The sequence below is a fragment of the Boleophthalmus pectinirostris genome, unplaced genomic scaffold, assembly GCF_026225935.1.
Source record: "Boleophthalmus pectinirostris isolate CB_2022bp ecotype Guang Dong unplaced genomic scaffold, ASM2622593v1 HiC_scaffold_16, whole genome shotgun sequence".
Classification (NCBI taxonomy): Eukaryota; Metazoa; Chordata; class Actinopteri; order Gobiiformes; family Gobiidae; genus Boleophthalmus; species Boleophthalmus pectinirostris.
In genome coordinates this window covers 33,640,872-33,661,900 of record NW_026571095.1, presented here as the reverse complement: position 1 = coordinate 33,661,900, position 21,029 = coordinate 33,640,872, and the positions used below count along the sequence as shown (strand labels likewise).

The 21,029-nt window shown below is 44.7% G+C and overlaps 1 protein-coding gene across 1 annotated transcript in view; it reads left to right on the top strand.

The window, feature by feature from the left end:
- Positions 1-21,029, top strand: part of kcnq3 (potassium voltage-gated channel, KQT-like subfamily, member 3) — a 99,912-nt gene that overhangs the window by 61,420 nt on the left and 17,463 nt on the right. Inside the window, exons 2-8 of the mRNA XM_020932386.2 lie at positions 10,838-10,928; positions 13,593-13,719; positions 15,043-15,215; positions 17,149-17,322; positions 17,469-17,579; positions 20,461-20,556; positions 20,637-20,735. Coding sequence (XP_020788045.1) covers positions 10,838-10,928; positions 13,593-13,719; positions 15,043-15,215; positions 17,149-17,322; positions 17,469-17,579; positions 20,461-20,556; positions 20,637-20,735 — 871 coding nt within the window. The remainder of the gene's footprint in view (positions 1-10,837; positions 10,929-13,592; positions 13,720-15,042; positions 15,216-17,148; positions 17,323-17,468; positions 17,580-20,460; positions 20,557-20,636; positions 20,736-21,029) is intronic.

Here is a 21,029-nt window from a genome sequence, read left to right as displayed (position 1 = left end):
TTTATAAGTTCACTTACTGGTTGTACATGTTAACAAGGGCTATAACAAATTACACACTAATCGAGAATTCAATGATCACTGATGCAATTCCACCCCTAAACGTATTGCACCAATACAACTTAATGGGGGAAGAAACAGACCCACGGAGGTTGTTTTTTTTTTACTGTCTATGCTTTTATTTGCCGTACTGAATTAATAATTTATGTGCTTGGATGTTCCTGTACTTGGCCCCTGAATGTAACATGTGGCACCTCAATGGCCCCTGTTCCAGAAAAATCCTAGAACTGCCACTGGGTGTGACTGACAGGTGGAGTAGCCAGTCAGGGACTCGCATGGTTCGGCCGTATCGGAAAACTATACAGGAAATAAAAGTATCACGGGGGTTGAAAAACATTAGCCTGATTCATCAGATGGTTTCACTTCACGGAAACTGTCGGACTTCGCAGCATTAACGTTTGTTCGCTCAACGGCAGGCGGGAACTTTTTTTTACTTAATCAATCACTGCTATTTGGTCGAGATGTATGTAATGCTCCAGAACGCTCAGTGGTGTCCAAGTCTGCAACTTCAGGGTTTCTGGCAAACCATCTAGTGTATTCTGATTCCTGACCTAGTCGCTGGAGAGAAATGAAATTTGTGCCTGGCTTGAAAAACATGGACGATTTCTGCAGAATATTGAGGGCGTACATGCGCTCGCGTATCCCGGTTGTGATATTTTGGGATGTTTTTTTTTTTAGTACTCTGGTTGTGTGTATGTGTGTTCATGTAGACACAGTCTCCTGATTTCAGTCTTTCTCAAAACTGGAGCTGTACTTTATAAGTAATAATACTTTATACTTCTAAACAAAATAAAACAGTCAACTGACCAGAGACAGGACAAGAGAAAGGACTAAAGACAGGACCAAAGACAAGACCAGAGACAGGACCAGAGACAAGACCAGAGACAAGACCAGAGACAGGACACCAGAGACAGACAGAGACCAGAGACAAGACCAGAGACAGACCAGAGACAAGAGACAAGACAAGACAGAGACAAGACCAGAGACAAGACCAGAGACAAGACCAGAGACAAGACCAGAGACAAGACCAGAGACAGGACCAGAGACAAGACCAGAGACAGGACCAGGACAAGACAAGAGACAAGACCAGGGACAGGACCAGAGACAGGACCAGAGACAAGACCAGAGACAGGACCAGAGACAAGACCAGAGACAAGACCAGAGACAGGACCAGAGACAGGACTATGTACAGAGCTGGATTTGCCAGGCAACAACTTTCTATATTTTTTGTTCTGATCTTTTGTAAATTATTTTTTGTCCCCACAAACTATTACCTGATGTAAAATTGATAAAAATGGACCAAATCCGTCTCGATTCTGTAATGTCAAAATGTTGTTTTGCTTTGACCTTAATAATAAATAAACTTTATTGATCGTGCGCTCGGGGATCTAGGTCAGCACTACAAATAACACCTGTCCCCTCGCTCCAAAATGACTCAAACATGAAGATAAAATATGTCCTGGCCCCGCCCCCCGGTCCCCCCGCCGTCCGTGAGGGGGCGTGGCTTTATGGATATGAATGTGTCCATCATCAGGACGAAGAGCAGCATCCATCCTCTGCCTCAGTCATACAGGTCACACCGGGGTCTCCCGCCCCCGCCGCAGGGCCTTGGCTCCAGGAACATCCATCATACAGAACTCCTGTCGCTGCTCCTGTCGCTGCTCCTGTCACTGCTCCTGTCACTGCTCCTGTCACTGCTCCTGTCACTGGTCCTGTCCCTGGTCCTGTCTGTGGTCCTGTCTCTGGTCCTGTCTCTGGTCCTGTCTCTGGTCCTGTCTCTGGTCCTGTCTGTGGTCCTGTCTCTGGTCCTGTCCCTGGTCCTGTCTCTGGTCCTGTCTCTGGTCCTGTCTCTGGTCCTGTCTTTAGTCCTGTCTCTGGTCCTGTCTCTGGTCCTGTCTCTGGTCTTGTCTCTGGTCCTGTCTCTGGTCTTGTCTCTGGTCCTGTCTTTGTCCTGTCTCTGGTCCTGTCTCTGGTCCTTGTCCTGGTCTTGTCTCTGTCTTGTCTCTGGTCTGTCTCTGGTCTGGTCTGTTGGTCTGTCTCTGGTCTTGTCTCTGGTCTGTCTCTGGTCCTGTGTCCCTGGTCTTGTCTCTCTTGTCTCTGTCTCTGTCTGTCTGGTCTGTCTCTGGTCCTGTCTCTGGTCCTGTCTTTAGTCCTGTCTCTGTCTCTGGTCCCTGGTCTCTGGTCTCTGGTCTCTTGGTCTCTGTCTCTGGTCCTGTCTGTCTCTGGTCTTGTCTCTGGTCTCTGGTCTCTGGTCCTGTCTCTGTCCTGTCCTGTCTCCTGGTCCCTGGTCTTGTCTCTGGTCTTGTCTCTGGTCTTGTCTCTGGTCTTGTCTCTGGTCTGTCTCTGGTCCTGGTCTGTGGTCCTGGTCCTGTCCTCTTGGTCTTGTCTCTGGTCCTGTCTCTGGTCTTGTCTCTGGTCTTGTCTCTGGTCTTGTCTCTGGTCTGTCTCTGGTCTGTCTCTGGTCCTTGTCCCTGGTCTCTGGTCTCTGGTCTCTGTCTCTGGTCTTGTCTTGGTGTCTTGGTCCTGTCTTGTCTCTGGTCTTGTCTCTGGTCTCTGTCTTTGATCCTGTCTCTGGTCAAATGTCTCTTTTTTAGTTTAATCTGCAGATGTGGTTGGATTAAAATAGAATAATGAAGATAATAATCATCACCTTATTACTAATTAAAAGTGGATGACAGGACTGCAGGTCATTGTGCTGCGGGTCATGGCGCTGCAGGTCATGGTGCTGCTGGTTATAGTGCTGCAGGTCATAGTGCTAGTGCTGCAGGTCATGGTGCTGCAGGTTATAGTGCTGCAGGTCATAGTGCTAGTGCTGCAGGTCATGGTGCTGCTGGTTGTAACTCTAAGGGTCATGGTGCTGCAGGTCATAGTGCTAGTGCTGCAGGTCATGGTGCTGCAGGTCATGGTGCTGCTGGTGGAATTTTTTTCAACCCTCAAAAAAATAAAAATAAATAAAATCCAGGAGAGGTGTTGTGTGGACATGAATTTTTTTCAATTTATATATTTTTTTTATTTTTTTTTTAATTCAGGAGCAAGTTCAAGTTCAGTACCTCAGTGCAAGTTCAGTAAGTATTTAAGAGAAAGTGTAAACAAGTGTGTGTGTTAGTTTCAGAGTATTTATTTAGCTCCTCCCTGCAGACAGATATAAGGAAGTGTCCACCAGCGTCTGACCACAACTGAAGAAGCAGTTTGGATGAGCGAAATAAACTTTAAACTCGACCAAAATAAACTTTTGCCCAGTTAACAATTTGAGTTTCACCTTTTGCCAGGAAGTAAAAGTATAAACTTCACACAAACATAAAAGCAAAACTAAATAATCTTGTAGCCAGAGTGTGATACGTGGAGTGTGTTTAGTGTAAATGTGCCGTGGGGCCGAGCGTGTGGCCCTGGAGTGGGCAGGAGTCGGCTCTCGGCGGCGTGGCCCTCGGTGAAGTGCACTCTGCGAGGAGGAGGCAGCTGATTGGCCGCTGCGGTCACGTGACCAGAGCTGCTGCATCATCTTTGTGTGCTGTTTATTTCCCACACGAGCCCGTCTGACATGCTTTGTGCGTCGCCATGGAAACTGCTGCTCACTCTGCCGTCTGGCCGTCGCCATGACGACGGCCGCCCGCCCGCCCGCCTCAGCGCCGCCTGGTTGCATGTGTCTCCATGGCAACAGGGGTGAGTCGGTCCGCGGTTTAAGCCCCAGGATTGGACTGGAAGATGTTGTACTATTTCTGAAATAAGATTTATTTGAATGCAAGGTATGTCGAGAGCAGAGCGGGGGTTTGGGATCTGGTTTAGTCCTGGTTTAGTCCTGTTTCAGTCCTGGTTTAGTCCTGGATTAGTCCTGGGTTAATCCAGGTTGAGTCTTGAGACCTGTTAGACCTCTGGCTGATGTTTCTCCTGCTCAGACGGCTTCACAGTTCAGGCCTCTGGTTTGGAACTAGATCAGTAGTTTGTTTCTGGTTTATTTTTGGTGTAAAGCTGACATATTTTCCTGGTTTAGTCCTGGTTCAGTCCTGCTTTAGTCCTAATTTAGTCCTCTCTGTTCAGTCTTGGTTTGGTCCTGGATCAGTCCGAGTATAGTCCTAGTTTAGTCCTGCTTTAGTCCTGGTTCAGTTCTGATTTACTCTTGCTTTAGCCCTTTTGGTTCAGTCCTGGTTTAGTCCTGAATCAGTCCTAGGATAGTCCTTGTTCAGTCCGAGTATAGTCCTGGTTTAGTCCTGCTTTATTGCTGCTTTACTCCTGCTTTAGTCTACTTGGTTTAGTCCTGCTTTAGTCTTGGTTTAGTTCTGGTGTAGTCCCTGGTTCAGTCCTGGTTTAGTCCTGGTTTAGTCCTGGTTTAGTCCTGGTTTAGTTCCTTTTTAGTCCACTTGGTTTAGTCTGGTTTAGTCCACTTGGTTCAGTCCTGGGTTTAGTCCTGGTTTCAGTCCTGGTTTAGTCCTGGTTCAGTCCTGGTTTAGTCCTGGTTTAGTCCTGGTTCAGTCTGGTTTAGTCTGGTTTAGTCCTGGTTTAGTCCTGGTTTAGTCCTGGTTAGTCCTGGTTCAGTCCTGGTTTAGTCCTGTTCAGTCCTGGTTCAGTCCTGGTTCAGTCCTGGTTTAGTTGGTTGTTTGGTTAGTCTGGTAGTTGGTCAGTCCTGGTTTAGTCCTGGTTCAGTCCTGGTTCAGTCCTGGTTCAGTCCTGGTTTAGTCAGTCCTGGTTTCAGTCCTGGTTTAGTCCTGGTTTAGTCCTGGTTTAGTCCTGGTTCAGTCCTGGTTCAGTCCTGGTTCAAGTCCTGGTTCAGTCCTGGTTTAGTCCTGGTTCAGTCCTGGTTCAGTCCTGGTTCAGTCCTGGTTCAGTCCTGGTTTAGTCCTGGTTCAGTCCTGGTATAGTCCTGGTCCAGTACTACTTTAGTCCTGCTGGAGTATCTCTTTAAATGAATTTCAGAACATGATTACAGTTTTACTTTTTCTTCTGTCTGTTTTTAAACGTTCTGTTTGGTCCCACTTGAGACTGAAATAAACCTTGATCGATTCATGTGACATTTTCCAAACAATAAACGTTACCATGGCGATGTAAAGATGTCCTGAAGTCGAATACCTCGTCTTTCGTTCAAATCCTGTTACAGTTTTGAGACGTTCGGCCGTGGCGTTGGTCTTTTTCTTTCTCTCACAAATATAATTCCCGTTTGCGCACGGATCGATACGAGGCCGACGCGTTCGTCTTTCGGAGCGCTCTCTCTGTTTGGTTTGGGGGATGTTTCCACGGCGACGCTCCTCCCGGCGAGCAGTCTGGACCGGGACGGGAGCGGGTGATGGATGAGCCCCGTCCCCCGCGAAGAGAGGGCACTCTGGGGTACAGAGAGAGTCCCGGTTCAGACCTGAGGGAATCGTTAAAAGTCCTGGTTCAGTCCTGGCTCAGTCCTGCTTTGGTCCTGCTTTAGTCCTGTCTTGGTTTAGTCCTGGTTCAGTCTTGGTTCAGGCCTGGTTTAGTCCTGCTTTAGTCCGGCGTTAGTCCTCTTGGTTCAGGTCTAGTTTAGTCCTGGTTTAGTCCTGCTTTAGTCCTCTTAATTCAGTCCTGGTTTATTCCTAGTTTTGTCCTGCTTTAGTCCTGTTTTAGTTCTGTTTTAGTCCTGCTTTAGTCTGGTTTTTAGTCTTGGTTTAATCCTGCCTTTTAGTCCTGTTTTAGTCCTGCTTTAGTCCTGTTTTAGTCCTGTTTTAGTCCTGCTTTAGTCCTGCTTTTTAGTCCTGCTTTAAGTTCAGTCCTGGTTTAGTTGCCTAGTTTTTAGTCCTGCTTTAGTCCTGCTTTAGTCCTGTTTAGTAGTCTTTTTAGTCCTGTTTAGTCCTGCTTTAGTCATGTTTTAGTTCTGCTTGATTCCTCGTGGTTCAGTTCTAATATAGTCCCGGTTCAGTCCTGGTTCAGTCCTGCTTTAGTCCTTTTGGTTTAGTCGTGGTTTAGTCCTCGTTCAGTCCTAGTATAGTCTTGGTTCACTCCTAGTATATTTTCTGGTTGAGTCCTGCTTTAGTCCTGGTTTAGTCGTTTTGGTTAAGTCATGGTTTAGTCAGTCCAGTCCAGTCCAGTCTTTGTTTAGTCCTGGTTCTTTAGGTTCCCTGCTTTAGTCCTGCTTTAGTCCTGGTTTCAGTCCTGGTTCAATCCTGGATCAGTCCTGGAATAGTCCTTGTTCGGTCCTAGTATATTCCCGGTTTAGTCCTGCTTTTAGTCCTGTTTTAGTCCTGCGTTAGTCCTCTGGTTCAGTCCTGATTCAGTCCTAGTATAGTCCTGGTAGGTCCTGTTTAGTCTTTGATTTAGTCCTGCTTTAGTCCTCTTGGTTTAGTTCTGGTTTAATCCTGGTTCAGTCCTGGTTTAGTCCTTGTTCAGTCCTGGTTCAGTCCTGGTTAGTCCTGGTTTAGTCCTGGTTTAGTCCTAGTTTTAGTCCTCAGTCCTGGTTCAGTCCTGGTTTCAGTCCTGGTTCAGTCCTGGTTTAGTCCTGGTTTAGTCTAGTCCTCTTGGTTCAGTCCTGGTTCAGTCCTGTTTAAGTCCTGGTTCAGTCCTGTTTAGTCCTGGTTCAGTCCTGGTTCAGTCCTGGTTCAGTCCTGGTTTAGTCCTGGTTTAGTCCTGGTTTAGTCCTGGTTTAGTCCTGGTTCAGTCCTTCAGTCTGGTTCAGTCCTGGTTTAGTCCTGTTAGTCTTGGTTCAGTCCTGGTTCAGTCCTCCTAGTTAGTCCTCTCCTGGTTCAGTCCTGGTTCAGTCCTGGTTTAGTCCTGGTTCAGTCCTGTTTTAGTCCTGGTTTAGTCCTTTGGGTCCTTAGTCCTGGTTCAGTCCTGTTTAGTCCTGGTTTAGTCCTAAGTTTAGTCCTTTTAGTTTAGTCCTGCTTTTAGTCCTCTTGGTTCAGTCCTGGTTCAGTCCTGGTTTAGTCCTGGTTCAGTCCTGGTTCAGTCCTGGTCAGTCCTGGTTTAGTCCTGGTTCAGTCCTGTTCAAGTCCTGGTTCAGTCCTGGTTCAGTCCTTTCAGTCCTGGTTCAGTCCTGGTTAGTCCTCTTTGGTTCAGTCCTGGTTTAGTCCTGGTTCAGTCCTGGTTCAGTCCTTCAGTCCTGTTTAGTCCTCTTGGTTCAGTCCTGTTCAGTCCTGGTTCAGTCCTGGTTTAGTCCTCTGGTTCAGTCCTAGTCAGTCCTGGTTTAGTCCAGTTCTGGTTCAGTCCTGGTTCAGTCCTGGTTTCAGTTCCTGGTCAGTCCTGGTTCAGGTCCTGGTTAGTCCTGGTTTAGTCCTGGTCAGTCCTGTCCTGGTTCAGTCCTGGTTTAGTCCTGGTTTAGTCCTGGTTTAGTCCTCTTTAGTCCTGGTTTAGTCCTCCTTCAGTTCAGTCCTGGTTTAGTCCTAGTCCTGTTTTAGTCCTGGTTTAGTCCTGTTTAGTCTTCCTGGTTTAGTCCTGGTAGTCCTAGTTAGTCCTGGTTTTCAGTCCTGGTTCAGTCCTGGTTCAGTCCTGGTTCAGTCCTGGTTTAGTCCTGGTTTAGTCCTGGTTTAGTCCTGGTCCTGTCTGTTGCTTGTCCTTGCCGTGTCCTCAGTTGCAGTACTCCGCAGTATATTGCAGTACTATATTGCGGTAGTACAGTGCAGTACAGTGCAGTATATTGCAGTACAGTTACAGTACAGTGTGCCCTGATGGGATGTAGAGGATACAGGGGCCTCCTGGGGCCCGGCCGCGGGAGTCCGAGGTCCTGCTGCGGGGCCCCGGGGAGTCCAGGATTTGAGCCGCTTTAGAGACGTGTTTTTCACTCAGGAGGTCAGAGTCTGATGAGGTCGCTCCGCTCGCAAAGTCCTCCCCGCGGCTCCGGATCCACTTATTACGCTGCGATATACGTGCACCGAGTCTCGTTAAGTCCAGGTTTAGTCTCGGTTCAGTTCCAGTACAGTCCTGGTTTAGTTCTGGTTTAGTCTTAGTCTTGTTCTGGTTTATTTTTGGTGTAAAGCTGGTGTATTTTCCTGGTTTAGTCCTGGTTCAGTCATAGTTCAGTCCGAGTTAAATCCTGCTTTAGTCCTGGTTTAGTCTTGCTTCAGTCCTCTTTGTTCAGTCCTGGTTTAGTCCTGGATGAGTCCTAGTATAGTCCTTGTTCACTCGTAGTATAGTTCTGGTTCAATCCTAGTTTAGTCCTGGTTTAGTCCGGCTTTACTCCTGCTTTAGTCCTCTTGGTTCAGTCCTGGTTTAGACCTGATTCAGTCCTGGTTTAGTCCTTGTTCACTTCTAGTATAGTCCTGGTTTAGTCCTACTTTAGTGCTGCTTTAGCCCTGGTTTAGTCCTCTTGATTCAGTCCTGGTTTAGTCCTGATTTAGTCCTTTTTTAGTCCTCTTGGGTCAGTCCTGGTTCAGTCCTGGTTTAGTCCTAATTCAGTCCTGGTTTAGTCCTGATTCAGTCCTGGTTCAGTCCTGGTTTCATCCTACTTTAGTCCTATTTTATTCCTCTTGGTTCAGTCCTGGTTTAGACCTGATTCATTCCTGATTTAGTCTTGGTTTAGTTCTGCTTTAGTCCTCTAGGTTTAGGCCTGGTTTAGTCCTGTTTCAGTCCTCGTTCAGTCCTAGTATAGTCTCGCTTCAGTCCTCGTATAGTCCTACTTTAGTCCTGCTTTAGCCCTGCTTTACTGCTGCTTTAGTCCTGGTTTAGTCCTGGTTCAGTTCTGGTTTAGTCCTGCTTTACTCCTGCTTTAGTCCTCTTGGTTTAGTCCTGGTTCAGTCCTAGTATAGTCCTGGTTTAAGTCCTGGTTTAGCCCTGGTTTAGTCCTGCTTTAGTCCTCATACTACTATATCCTTGTGTGTCAGATGCCGTTGTACCAAAACTATTTAAATACAAAGTGAACTAATATTTGAAAGTTTAAGTAATATTAGACCAGACAGTCCTGTGGTAAACATCCAGAACATGCCAGGTTGTTGGTTCAATCCCAGCTCCGACCCGTGCAGACTGCTGTAGCAAGTGAAGTGGGTTTATCATGAGACAAAATATATCTAAACTTTCCCAGTATTTTTGAGTTTTTACCAACACTGGGAGAGCGATGTTTACGTTTAAAGTGGATGTGGTGCTCCATCTAGTGTTTACTCTTTGTCATTGCAGTAAATTTGTAAACGCTGCAAACCCAGAGTGACCAGATTTACAAAATACAAAACTGGGGCATGTCCAAAACTCACTCAAGAGGCTCTGTTTAAATATTCCGTGGTCGCTGGTTCCCCTTTTTACGACACACTGACTCTTTAATTCTTCCTCGGGATTTGGAGGATCACTAAAGTATTGGGAATAATCCTTTCTTCCCGTCTTTTTTCCTCTTCTTATCCCATGTAAACTTTTCACCTCTGTGGGCTCCTTTCCTCCTTTCACATCCCGACTTCCTACTTTTTAAAATATATTTATTTTTGCATTAGATATTATGATTATTTATTTATTTATTTATTTTTTCCATTTACAGTGTATATTTATTTAATTTATCTACTACTACTATTACTACTATAATTTTATTTACTTAATCATTATTATTATATATTTTTTATTTATTTATTTATTTTCATTTACCTTGTATTTTTATTTTTATTATTTTATATATTTATTATTTTATTTTATTATTATTATTATTATTTTTATTATATTATATTTTTTTTTTAATATTTATATATTTTTATTCTACCACTGCTATTACTACTATCAATTGTATTATTATTATTATTTTAATGTTTTTATTTATTTATTTTCATTTATCTTGTATGATTATTTAATTTATCTACTACTACTATTACTACTATAATTTTATTTACTTAAATCATTATTATTATATTTTTTTAAATTAAGTTTTTATTTATTTATTTATTTATAATTTACCTTGTATATATATATATATATATATATATATATATATATATATATATATATATATATATATATATATATTTGTATATTTTATTCTACTACTGCTATTACTACTATCAATTGTATTATTATTATTTTTTTTATGTTTTTTTATTTATTTTCATTTACCTTGTATGATTATTTAATTTATCTATGAATACTATTACTACTATAATTTTATTTACTTTATTTATTTATTTTCATTGACTTATGTTTTAGTTATTTATTTTTATTTTGGGTTGTCTGTCTAGTGGGTGGAGGTGTGTTCAGATGTGTCCTCCTGTATTACTGTCATACTTGTAATAGTACTATTTAATACTCTGTTTTTTTTGTTAATGTTAAAAATGTTCAATAAACAAAGTTGGAAAAAAAAAAAAAAAAAACAGGGACACACCCGGGTCTGTATAAATAAAATTGTAAATAGAGTGCGTAACATTGTCGTTCTTAATTCAGTTTTTTTTTGTCATAATCTGAGGGATTTATGTCGGTGCGTTTTTGTTTTTATTTTTTTGGGGGGATTGGGTCAAAAATAAGGACACCTGGGACATTTCTTGTATAAAACTGGGAAGAATTTTGGATAAATCTGCAGGGACGGGGGACACAGGCTCAAAACTGGGACGTCTGGTCACTCTGTGCTTACCCCAGCGACCATAAACTGCCCAGAAATGAGGCATTTTGGTTCTGAGTCAGCCGAGGTAAATGGGGTTTTGTGCGTCTGTCTGCTTTTGGTGACTTCGACGTGACGTGATCTGAAATCCAGCAGTTAATTAAATCTATCAGGTGTTTTTTTTTTTTTAGTTTCAGGTGTATTTATTGCCGTGAAAAACATGCATTCTTTCCATGAGCAGGGGCTTGCCTTTCCACAGACCTGACCTGTATCTTGGCCTGGTTGGACACACAGACACATGTATCTCACTGTCCCTGTGTCTCTTATGTCCCGCAGGTTCCTGATTGTCCTGGGTTGTCTCATCCTGGCTGTCCTCACCACCTTCAAGGAGCACGAGAAGGTTTCTGCGCACTGGCTGGTGGTTCTGGTCAGTACTACTACTAATACTACCACTACAAATACTTCTACTTCCGCTACCTCAAGTTTCTTTGCTTAAATTCATTGTTTTGGTGCAGCAACAGCTAAAAAAATTTGAGAACTACATAGACCAGGCATGTCCAAACTACGGCCCGTGGGCCAAATGCGGTCCTCAGACAAATTTTTCTTGGCCCTCAGGGTTCCAGGTGAATTGGCCCAAATTACCTTACATCATTAAAAAAATTAACTTCTTACTGCAAGCTTTTGGAAAATCTACCTTGATAAAGTGAATATTTAATATTCAGTCTCTATTATATAAAGTCTCTGTTCTGTTGTTTTTACTAGAACTTGACTTTAAAGATGAAATGTCGGTTCCAGGTCTCTCATTTTATAAAATATATTTCCCCAAAAAGTGTGACTTATACATGTTTTAAGCATTTTTTGGCTGGTGCCGGAGCGACTTATAGTCCAGAAAATACAGTACCCGCTTACCGTCAAGCTAAAGCAGACATGTCCAAACTATGGCCCGTAGGCCAAATGCGGCACTCAGACAAATTTTTCTTGGCCCAAATTACGTTGCATCAATGAAAAATTTACTTTTTATTGCAAGTTTTTTTTTTTTTAAAATCTACCTCGATAAAGCCAATATTTAATATTTCGTGTTTGGTTTTGAGGATCTTGAATGAATAAAGACTCATTCTAATGTGTTAAACATGAACATATTTCAGTTATTCACTGTACTGAGCATCAGTCTACGGCCCTCGATCGGCCCTCTGCTTCGTCTGTGTTTACATATGTGGCCCTTGATGAAAATAGTTTGGACACCCCTGACATAGACCATGATGCTTTGCTCTGCTTCAGTCCATCTACATGTTATGAAGCAATTTGAAATCATAATTTTGGGGGAAAAATACAAAAACACAATAAAGATCTGGATATCATGAGAATATGGTATTGAGAGATTTGGATTTTATAACATCCCTAAAGTACAAAAAAACATATAAAACAATTTGCATCTCAGAAGAAAAACACACACTTCTCGGTCACCACACTTTTTTTTTTTTTTTTTTTTTTGTTGAACTCATCAGGTGACACCGCAGATTCTAATTCAAGATCTTTCCGTAAACGATTCCAAGACCACACGTACCTGAGGTGTATTTAGCTTCATTCACGCTGTTTGATGAATCTTGTGGAGTAAATCTGTCCTCATGTTTTACTTTCTTTGCGTTTTTACAGGATTGTTATATCATAGGTAAAAACCCTGCGCCAAGTTTAAAAATCATTGCGAGACTCGTTTTAAGCATCTCTGACGACAACTGTTTGTGGAGGTTTGTTCCTTATTACTTAGTTTAATTATTTTCCATCCATCCATTTTCTTCCGCTTATCCGGGGCCGGGTCGCGGGGGCAGCAGTCTAAGCAGGGACTCCCAGACTTCCTTCACCTCAGACACTTCCTCCAGCTCCTACGAATCCAAGGTGTTCCCAGGCCAGCCAAGAGACACAGGCTGTGTTCAGCCTGCAGCCTGAAGTGACCCAAATCCGATTTTTTGGCCCCTATGTTCCTGTATTTGATCTTTTAATGTCAGTCTGAATGACACAGATCCGATTTTTTCAAATGTGACCCAGGACACTTGGATATGTGCTCCTAAAACCGATACATATCTGATCTTTTGACATGCGACTTCAGTCTGGACAAAGTGCATTCATCCACCTACACGTTATCAACAAGCCACAAACGTCACTATTCTGCACTGAAGTAGGCGAAAATTGTTAATGAACTCCGTGTCACTGAAGTGAAGCACATCACCACTCACCACTCTTGGCTCCGTCTCCACATCCACACGTTCCTTTCAACGGACTGAACCACAAAACACCACGGCCAAAAAACCTCGTCCTTCTCCTTCTCAATCTCCTCCTTAAAACAAGTAAGTTGTTCATGTTCTGGCTCCGGTACGAGAGGAACTTTAAAATCTCCAGGTGCTCGATGCTGCGTCCATGTTTGGACAACTTCCGTAAACACAGAGACGCTCGCTGCGGTTGACGTCGTCGTGTCTCCAGTGCACATGCGGGACACTTTTGGGTCGTTTAATGTTCACACTGGAGTCACATACAAGTCACATTTAATTGGAAATGTGAACGACCTCGCAAAAACATCGGATTTCACAAAAAAAATCTGAATTGAGCGTTAAGCCCTGCAGTCTGAACGTAGCTTTAGTCACTCCAGTGTGTCCTGGGTCTTCCTCGGGGCCTCCTCCCGATGGGACATGCCCAGAACATCTCCTGAGGGAGGCGCACAAGAGACAACCGGAACAGATGCCCTCCCCTCAGCTGCTCCTCTCGACGTGGAGGAGCAGCGGCTCTACTCCGAGCTCCTCCCGTGTGACTGAGCTCCTCACCCTGTCTCTAAGGGAGCGCCCAGACACCCTGCGGAGGAAATAATTTTGGACCTCTTATATCCACGATCTCGTCCTTTCGGTCATTACCCAGAGCTCATGACCAGAGGTGAGGGGAGGAACAAAGACTGACAGTAATTCAGGAGCTTTGCCTTTTCAACTCAGCTCTTTCACCACAAAGGTCCGATTCACTGCACTGCACCGATCCACCTCACGCTCCATCCTCCACTCGAGAACAAGACCCGATCTGGTGCAGGACTCCCAGTTGCGTCCCTCTCCAGGAAACGGGCGCCATCTTTATTTTCGGGGCGGAGTTTGCTCTGAGGATCTGGGCGGCGGGCTGCTGCTGTCGCTACAAAGGCTGGAGAGGAAGACTCAAGTTCGCACGCAAACCACTATGTATCCTGGGTAAATACAGCAGGACTAAAGCAGGACTAAAACAGGACTGAAACAGGACTAAAACAGGACTAAAACAGGACTGAAACAGGACTAAAACAGGACTAAAACAGGACTGAAACAGGACTAAAACAGGACTAAAGGACTAAAAACAGGACTGAAACAGGACAAAACAGGACTAAAACAGCAGGACTAAAACAGGACTAAAACAGGACTAAAGCAGGACTAAAGCAGGACTAAAACAGGACTGAACAGGACTAAAACAGGACTGAAACAGGACTAAAACAGGACTGAAACAGGACTAAAACAGGACTAAAACAGGACTAAAACAGGACTAAAACAGGACTAAAACAGGACTGAAACAGGACTAAAACAGGACTAAAACAGGACTAAAACAGGACTAAAGCAGGACTAAAAACAGGACTAAAACCAAACTAAAGCAGGACTAAAACAGGACTAAAACAGGACTAAAGCAGGACTAAAGCAGGACTAAAACAGGACTAAAACAGGACTAAAACAGGACTAAAGCAGGACTAAAACAGGACTAAACAGGACTAAAGCAGGACTAAAACAGGACTAAAACCAAACTAAAGCAGGACTGAAACAGGACTAAAGCAGGACTAAACAGGACTAAAACAGGACTAAAGCAGGACTAAAACAGGACTAAAACCAAACTAAAGCAGGACTAAAACAGGACTAAAACAAACTAAAGCAGGACTAAAACAGGACTAAAGCAGGACTAAAAACAGGACTAAAACCAAACTAAAGCAGGACTAAAACAGGACTAAAAAGGACTAAAGCAGGACTAAAACAGGACTAAAAGCAGAACTAAAACAGGACTAAAGCAGGACTAAAACAGGACTAAAACCAAACTAAAGCAGGACTAAAACAGGACTAAAACAGGACTAAAAACAGGACTGAAACAGGACTAAAGCAGGACTAAAACAAAAGGACTAAAGCAGGACTAAACAGGACTAAAGCAGGACTAAAACAGGACTAAAACAGGACTAAACAGGACTAAAACAGGGCTGAAACAGGACTAAACAGGACTAAAGCAGGACTAAAACAGGACTAAAACCAACTAAAGCAGGACTAAAAACAGGACTAAAACCAGACTAAAGCAGGACTAAAAAGGGCTAAAACAGGACTAAAACCAAACTATAGCAGGACTAAAACAGGACTAAAACAGGACTGAAAAGGACTAAAGCAGGACTAAAACAGGACTAAAGCAGGAAAACAGGACTAAAACAGACTAAACAGGACTAAACAGGACTAAAGCAGGACTAAAACAGGACTAAGGCAGGATTTTTCATATTTTCTGTGGTGTGTGGTCAGACATCTTCGTGCTGATCGCGTCGGTTCCCGTCGTCGCCGTCAGGAACCAGGGAAACGTTCTGGCCACGTCCCTCCGGAGCCTGCGGTTTCTGCAGATCCTGCGCATGCTCCGAATGGACCGACGGGGAGGCACCTGGAAACTGCTGGGCTCTGCCATCTATGCACACAGCAAGGTACTAAACCTGGACTAAACCCGGACTAAACTAAACCTGGACTAAAACCTGGTCTAAAACCCGGACTAAAACCTGGACTAAACCTGGACTAAACCTGGACTAAACCTGGACTAAACCTGGACTAAACCTGGACTAAACCTGGTAAACCTAAACCCGGACTAAAACCCTGGACTAAAACCTGGACTAAACCCGGACTAAACCTGGACTAAACCTGGACTAACCCGGACTAAACCTGGACTAAACCCGGACTAAACCCGGACTAAAACCTGGACTAAACCCGGACTAAAACCTGGACTAAACCTGGACTAAAACCTGGACTAAACCTGGACTCTAAACCTGGACTAAACCTGGACTAAACCTGGAAAACCTGGACTAAACCTGGACTAAAACCCGGACTAAACCCGGACTAAACCCGGACTAAACCTGGACTAAACCTGGACTAAACCTGGACTAAACCCGGACTAAACCCGGACTAAACCTGGACTAAACCCGGACTAAACCCGGACTAAACCCGGACTAAACCCGGACTAAACCTGGACTAAACCCGGACTAAACCCGGACTAAACCTGGACTAAACCTGGACTAAACCTGGACTAAACCTGGACTAAACCTGGACTAAACCTGGACTAAACCTGGACTAAACCTGGACTAAACCTGGACTAAACCTGGACTAAACCCACTAAACCTGGACTAAACCTGGACTAAACCCGGACTAAACCTGGACTAAACCCGGACTAAACCCGGACTAAACCCGGACTAAACCCGGACTAAACCCGGACTAAACCTGGACTAAACCCGGACTAAACCGGACTAAACCTGGACTAAACCCGGACTAAACCTGGACTAAACCCGGACTAAACCGGGACTAAACCTGGAAACCTGGACTAAACCCGGTAAACCCGGACTAAACCTGGACTAAACCTGGAAAACCTGGACTAAACCTGGACTAAACCTGGACTAAACCTGGACTAAACCTGGACTAAACCCGGACTAAACCCTAAACTGGACTAAACCTGGACTAAACCCTAAACCTGGACTAAACCTGGACTAAACCCTAGGACTAAACCTAAACCGGACTAAACCTAAACCGGACTAAACCTGGACTAAACCCTAAACCTGGACTAAACCTGGACTAAACCTGGACTAAACCCGGACTAAACCTGGAAACCCGGACTAAACCTAAGGACTAAACCTGGACTAAACCTGGACTAAACCTGGACTAAACCTGGACTAAACCCGGACTAAACCTGGACTAAACCTGGACTAAACCTGGACTAAACCTGGACTAAACCGGACTAAACCCGGACTAAACCCGGACTAAACCTGGACTAAACCTGGACTAAACCTGGACTAAACCTGGACTAAACCTAAACCTGGACTAAACCTGGACTAAACCTGGACTAAACCTGGACTAAACCTGGACTAAACCCGGACTAAACCCGGACTAAACCTGGACTAAACCTGGACTAAACCCGGACTAAACCTGGACTAAACCTGGACTAAACCTGGACTAAACCTGGACTAAACCTGGAAACCTAAACCTGGACTAAACCCTGGACTAAACCCTAAACCTGGACTAAACCCGGACTAAACCTGGACTAAACCCGGACTAAACCTGGACTAAACCCGGACTAAACCCGGACTAAACCCGGACTAAACCTGGACTAAACCTGGACTAAACCTGGACTAAACCTGGACTAAACCTGGACTAAACCTGGACTAAACCTGGACTAAACCTGGACTAAACCTGGACTAAACCTGGACTAAACCTGGACTAAACCTGGACTAAACCTGGACTAAACCTAAACTAAACCTGGACTAAACCTGGACTAAACCTGGACTAAACCTGGACTAAACCTGGACTAAACCTGGACTAAACATGAACTAAACCTGGACTAAACAGTAGAAGTTCCTGACACGTGTTTGTCCTCAGGAGCTGATCACGGCCTGGTACATCGGCTTCCTGTCCCTGATCCTGGCCTCCTTCCTGGTCTACCTGGTGGAAAAGGACGACGTTTCCATGGAGATGCCCAACGACGACGCGGGCACGGTGCAGCCTCGCACGCAAGACTTCGACACGTACGCCGACGCCCTCTGGTGGGGACTGGTAAGAACAACCTGCCACACTGTCCCTGTCAGCTACACAGAGTTACTTATTTGTGTTGTTGTGGCCACACGAGGGGAAACCTCTTCTGAGCCTGAAGTGTCTTTGATAAAAAAAACTTGAGGAGTTTCTGTTGTCGTGTGTGACAGATCACGCTGACCACCATCGGGTACGGAGACAAGACCCCAAAGACGTGGGCTGGGAGGCTGCTGGCCGGCACCTTCGCGCTCATCGGAGTGTCCTTCTTCGCTCTGCCCGCGGTGAGTGCGCATTCAGAAAAATTACTGTTGAAGTTTCCTGTCTAGAAGTAATTCATCATCGCCATCGCTGGACGAGATCTCCAAGAATCACCTCAGTTTGGCTTTGCTCCTTTTCCTCTTCTCTTCTTCTTTCAGCGACCTCAAAAACGGACTTTCTTTTGCGGCGAACCGGTCGTGGATTCTCGTCCGCCGTCGCGACAAACTTTGTGCGAAATGCGAGGAAGCGACAGTTCGAAAATGCCTCTAAGAACCGCTGCGTAAACCCCGTAATCCACGCGCTCCGACGAGTCAGTTATACTAGGGAGTTTGATTGACAACCGAACAGCCAATAGAAAATGAGGGAGCCTCGTTTTCTATTGGCTGATGTTTATCTGGCCTCAACACGTCCACAGTTGATAGATTTTCGTTCTTTTTTTTTTTGGTCATCATAATTACGAAGCTGCTGCGTCTCTGTAATGGTATTTTAAACTTTCACTGACAGTTTGAAACAAAAAAAAATCCTCCATACAACCTTTAAGATGTACTAACCCAACACAACAAACCAGGGATCACCAAACTTTTTTCTCTGGGGGCCACATTATCTCTCCTGACTGCGATGGGGGTCGGGGTTCAGCCTTATAAACAGAATAAAAAAAAAACGCCACATTTTCTTTACAGAGAGACAAACTGCATGCTCCAACACTGAACAAAAATAATAAATCGTCCACTGTTCTTTGAAAACTCGGCATCTCTGTCAACTTTTCGTACTTTAAAGGGATAGTTCGGATTTTTTGACATAAATCTGTATGGCCTCCCCGTCATCAGTGTTGTGCATCCACACCGACTTACCCCCAGAAAGCGTCCGGTGAGCCGAGATACTGGCCCGTTTTGGTGCTGAGAAAAATCCGTGTATCATTCGTTCATTCGTTTTTCAATATAAAACCAAAAATAAGAAAACGAAAAAACAACAGTTTTCTTCGTTATTTGTCTCCAAAACCAAAATGAAAAAATGGATAATGATTCGTTTTTTTTCAGTTTTCGATTTTGTGTTTAAATGAAAAATGGAAAAAACGGATAACGGCCGTTTCCCGTTTATGTGACTTCCGTGACTGCGATGCCGAACTTTTGCACCGCGTACGGACTGAACCAGGACTGATCCAGGTCCGAGACCAGACCGAGACCAGAGCGGAACTGAGACCGGGACCACACCGGGACCAGAGCGGGATCAGAGCGGAACTGAGACCGAGACCAGCGGTCCGAGCGGTTCCGTGTCATTGTCTCCGCGCTGGTTCCGTGCGGGGAAAGTGAGAATGTTCTGTGGACTACAGGTCCGGATGGGCTGCTCCAGTCCTCCGCGCTCAAGAACCGCGGCTGGTTCCGAGGTGGTGCAAAGCATCCAAATGACGCTTTCACACCAACAAAAACTAACCGAACTAAGAGCTTTTGGTTCAAATGGACCAGGTCCGGGACCAGACCGGGACCAGACTGGGACCAGAGCGGGCCTGAGACAGAGACAAGACCGAGACCAGATCGGAGGCTCAGAGCCCACGGCAGGGCTGGAGCTCGAAGCTGAGGCTCGGACCCCGTGGAGGCTCAGAGTCAAAGCTCGGAGTCCGCCCCAGTCCCGCCCCAGTCTCGCCCCAGTCCCGCTCTGGTCCCGCTCTAGTCCCGGTCTGGTCTCGGACCTGGATCAGTCCTGGTTCAGTCCGTACCCGGTGCAAAAGTTCGGCATCGCAGTCACGGAAGTCACGTAAACGGGAAACGGCCGTTATCCGTTTTTTCCATTCTTCATTTAAACACAAAATCGAAAACTGAAAAAAATCAAATCATTATCCGTTTTTTCATTTTGGTTTTGGAGACAAATAACAAAGAAAACTGTTGTTTTTTCGTTTTCTTATTTTTGGTTTTATATTGAAAAACGAATGAGCGAATGATACACGGATTGAGAAAAGTAGTTCGGCAAGTTGTCTGTGGGGACTGTATACTAAAGCGTTTTTCTTCTCAAAGCAATATGTGTTCAAAAGAGTGATACATTTGCATCACAAAACCATCGTCGCCAAAAAAGTCAGACCTCATAATCGCTTGGCGCTGTTTTCTCTCCGTACGTACCACTGTACTGTACAATACTCGCCATTTTTCTGTCCTTAACTGCACTACAGAACTCTACACGTGCGTTCACTGTCACTGTTTGAGCTCGAGTTTGTCAAGTGACGAAAATTCGGCTGCAAATGTAAATACGTCATATAATTATTTAAATACAAATATAAATACCATTATACATAGAATTTTTTAATTGAAAAAAATCTACAAAATACAAGATGCAGATGTGTTTTTATTTGCCAAAAAGTAATTTTAAGAAACAGGCCATGACAACTTTTGAGAACTGCCACATACTGTAGGGTGACCATAGCTCCGTTTGTGAAAACCCGGACGCCTCGCAACCTGTGCACACGGCCTCCCACTTGTCCCGAAAACAGAGAATTTCTTGTACAATTCATTGTTAAATATACATTTGTGTTTCGGCGTGTTGCAGACTGAACGACTGTTTGTGTCTGCTCGCTCCTTCTGACGCACAGAGAGCTACAAGAGCTGCTCAGTTTAACGGCCCCAATGAACAGTCCTGAAAACCCAAACATTTCTATCACTTAAAAAAAAAAAAACTAGACGCTCAGGACAGGACGCAAAAAATTGACATGTCTGGGAAAAAACAAACATTTGGTCAGACTAACATAGAGCAAGTAGTGGGGGTAGAAGGACTCGGGAACCGGAGTTGGCTCGTTTGATGACCCCTGGAATAAACCAATGATAATAACCCCCAGTCAGTGTCAGGTTTAACTCTAGTCGTGGAGTTTTCTGACTCGTGTCCTGTGTGTGTGTGTGTTGCGTTGCCGTGGTAACACAGGGGATCCTGGGCTCGGGTCTGGCTCTGAAGGTGCAGGAGCAGCACAGACAGAAGCACTTTGAGAAGCGCAGGCACCCGGCGGCAGGACTCATCCAGGTGAGACGGAGAGAGGGCGGCGTTTTCACCCCCGCGCCACCTCTGACCCCTGACCTCTGACCTCTGCCCTCTCTCTGCAGTCCGCCTGGAGGTATTACTCCACCAACCCCATCAGGGAGGACCTCATCGCCACCTGGAGGTTCTACGAGACCATCATCTCTCTGCCGTGCTTCAGGCAAGTCCCTCACGAAGCTCTCACATGTTCACTGCTTATGTCAGTACTTTACAGACAATATTATAAAACTGACAAGTGTAAACCCGGACATGTTTGAGAAACTAACATGTGAGTGCAGGACGGGACGGGATTTATTTATTTTATTTAATTTTTTAATTAAAGGGCCCATTACGTCATTTTCTGATCTGTTATAATCTTATTTCCTCGTCACAAACAGACCTGGAGTTGTGTTTTGTTTCATTCACACAAACTCTGCAGATTTATTACATATTAGTTCTTCTCTCAAACAGAAAACACT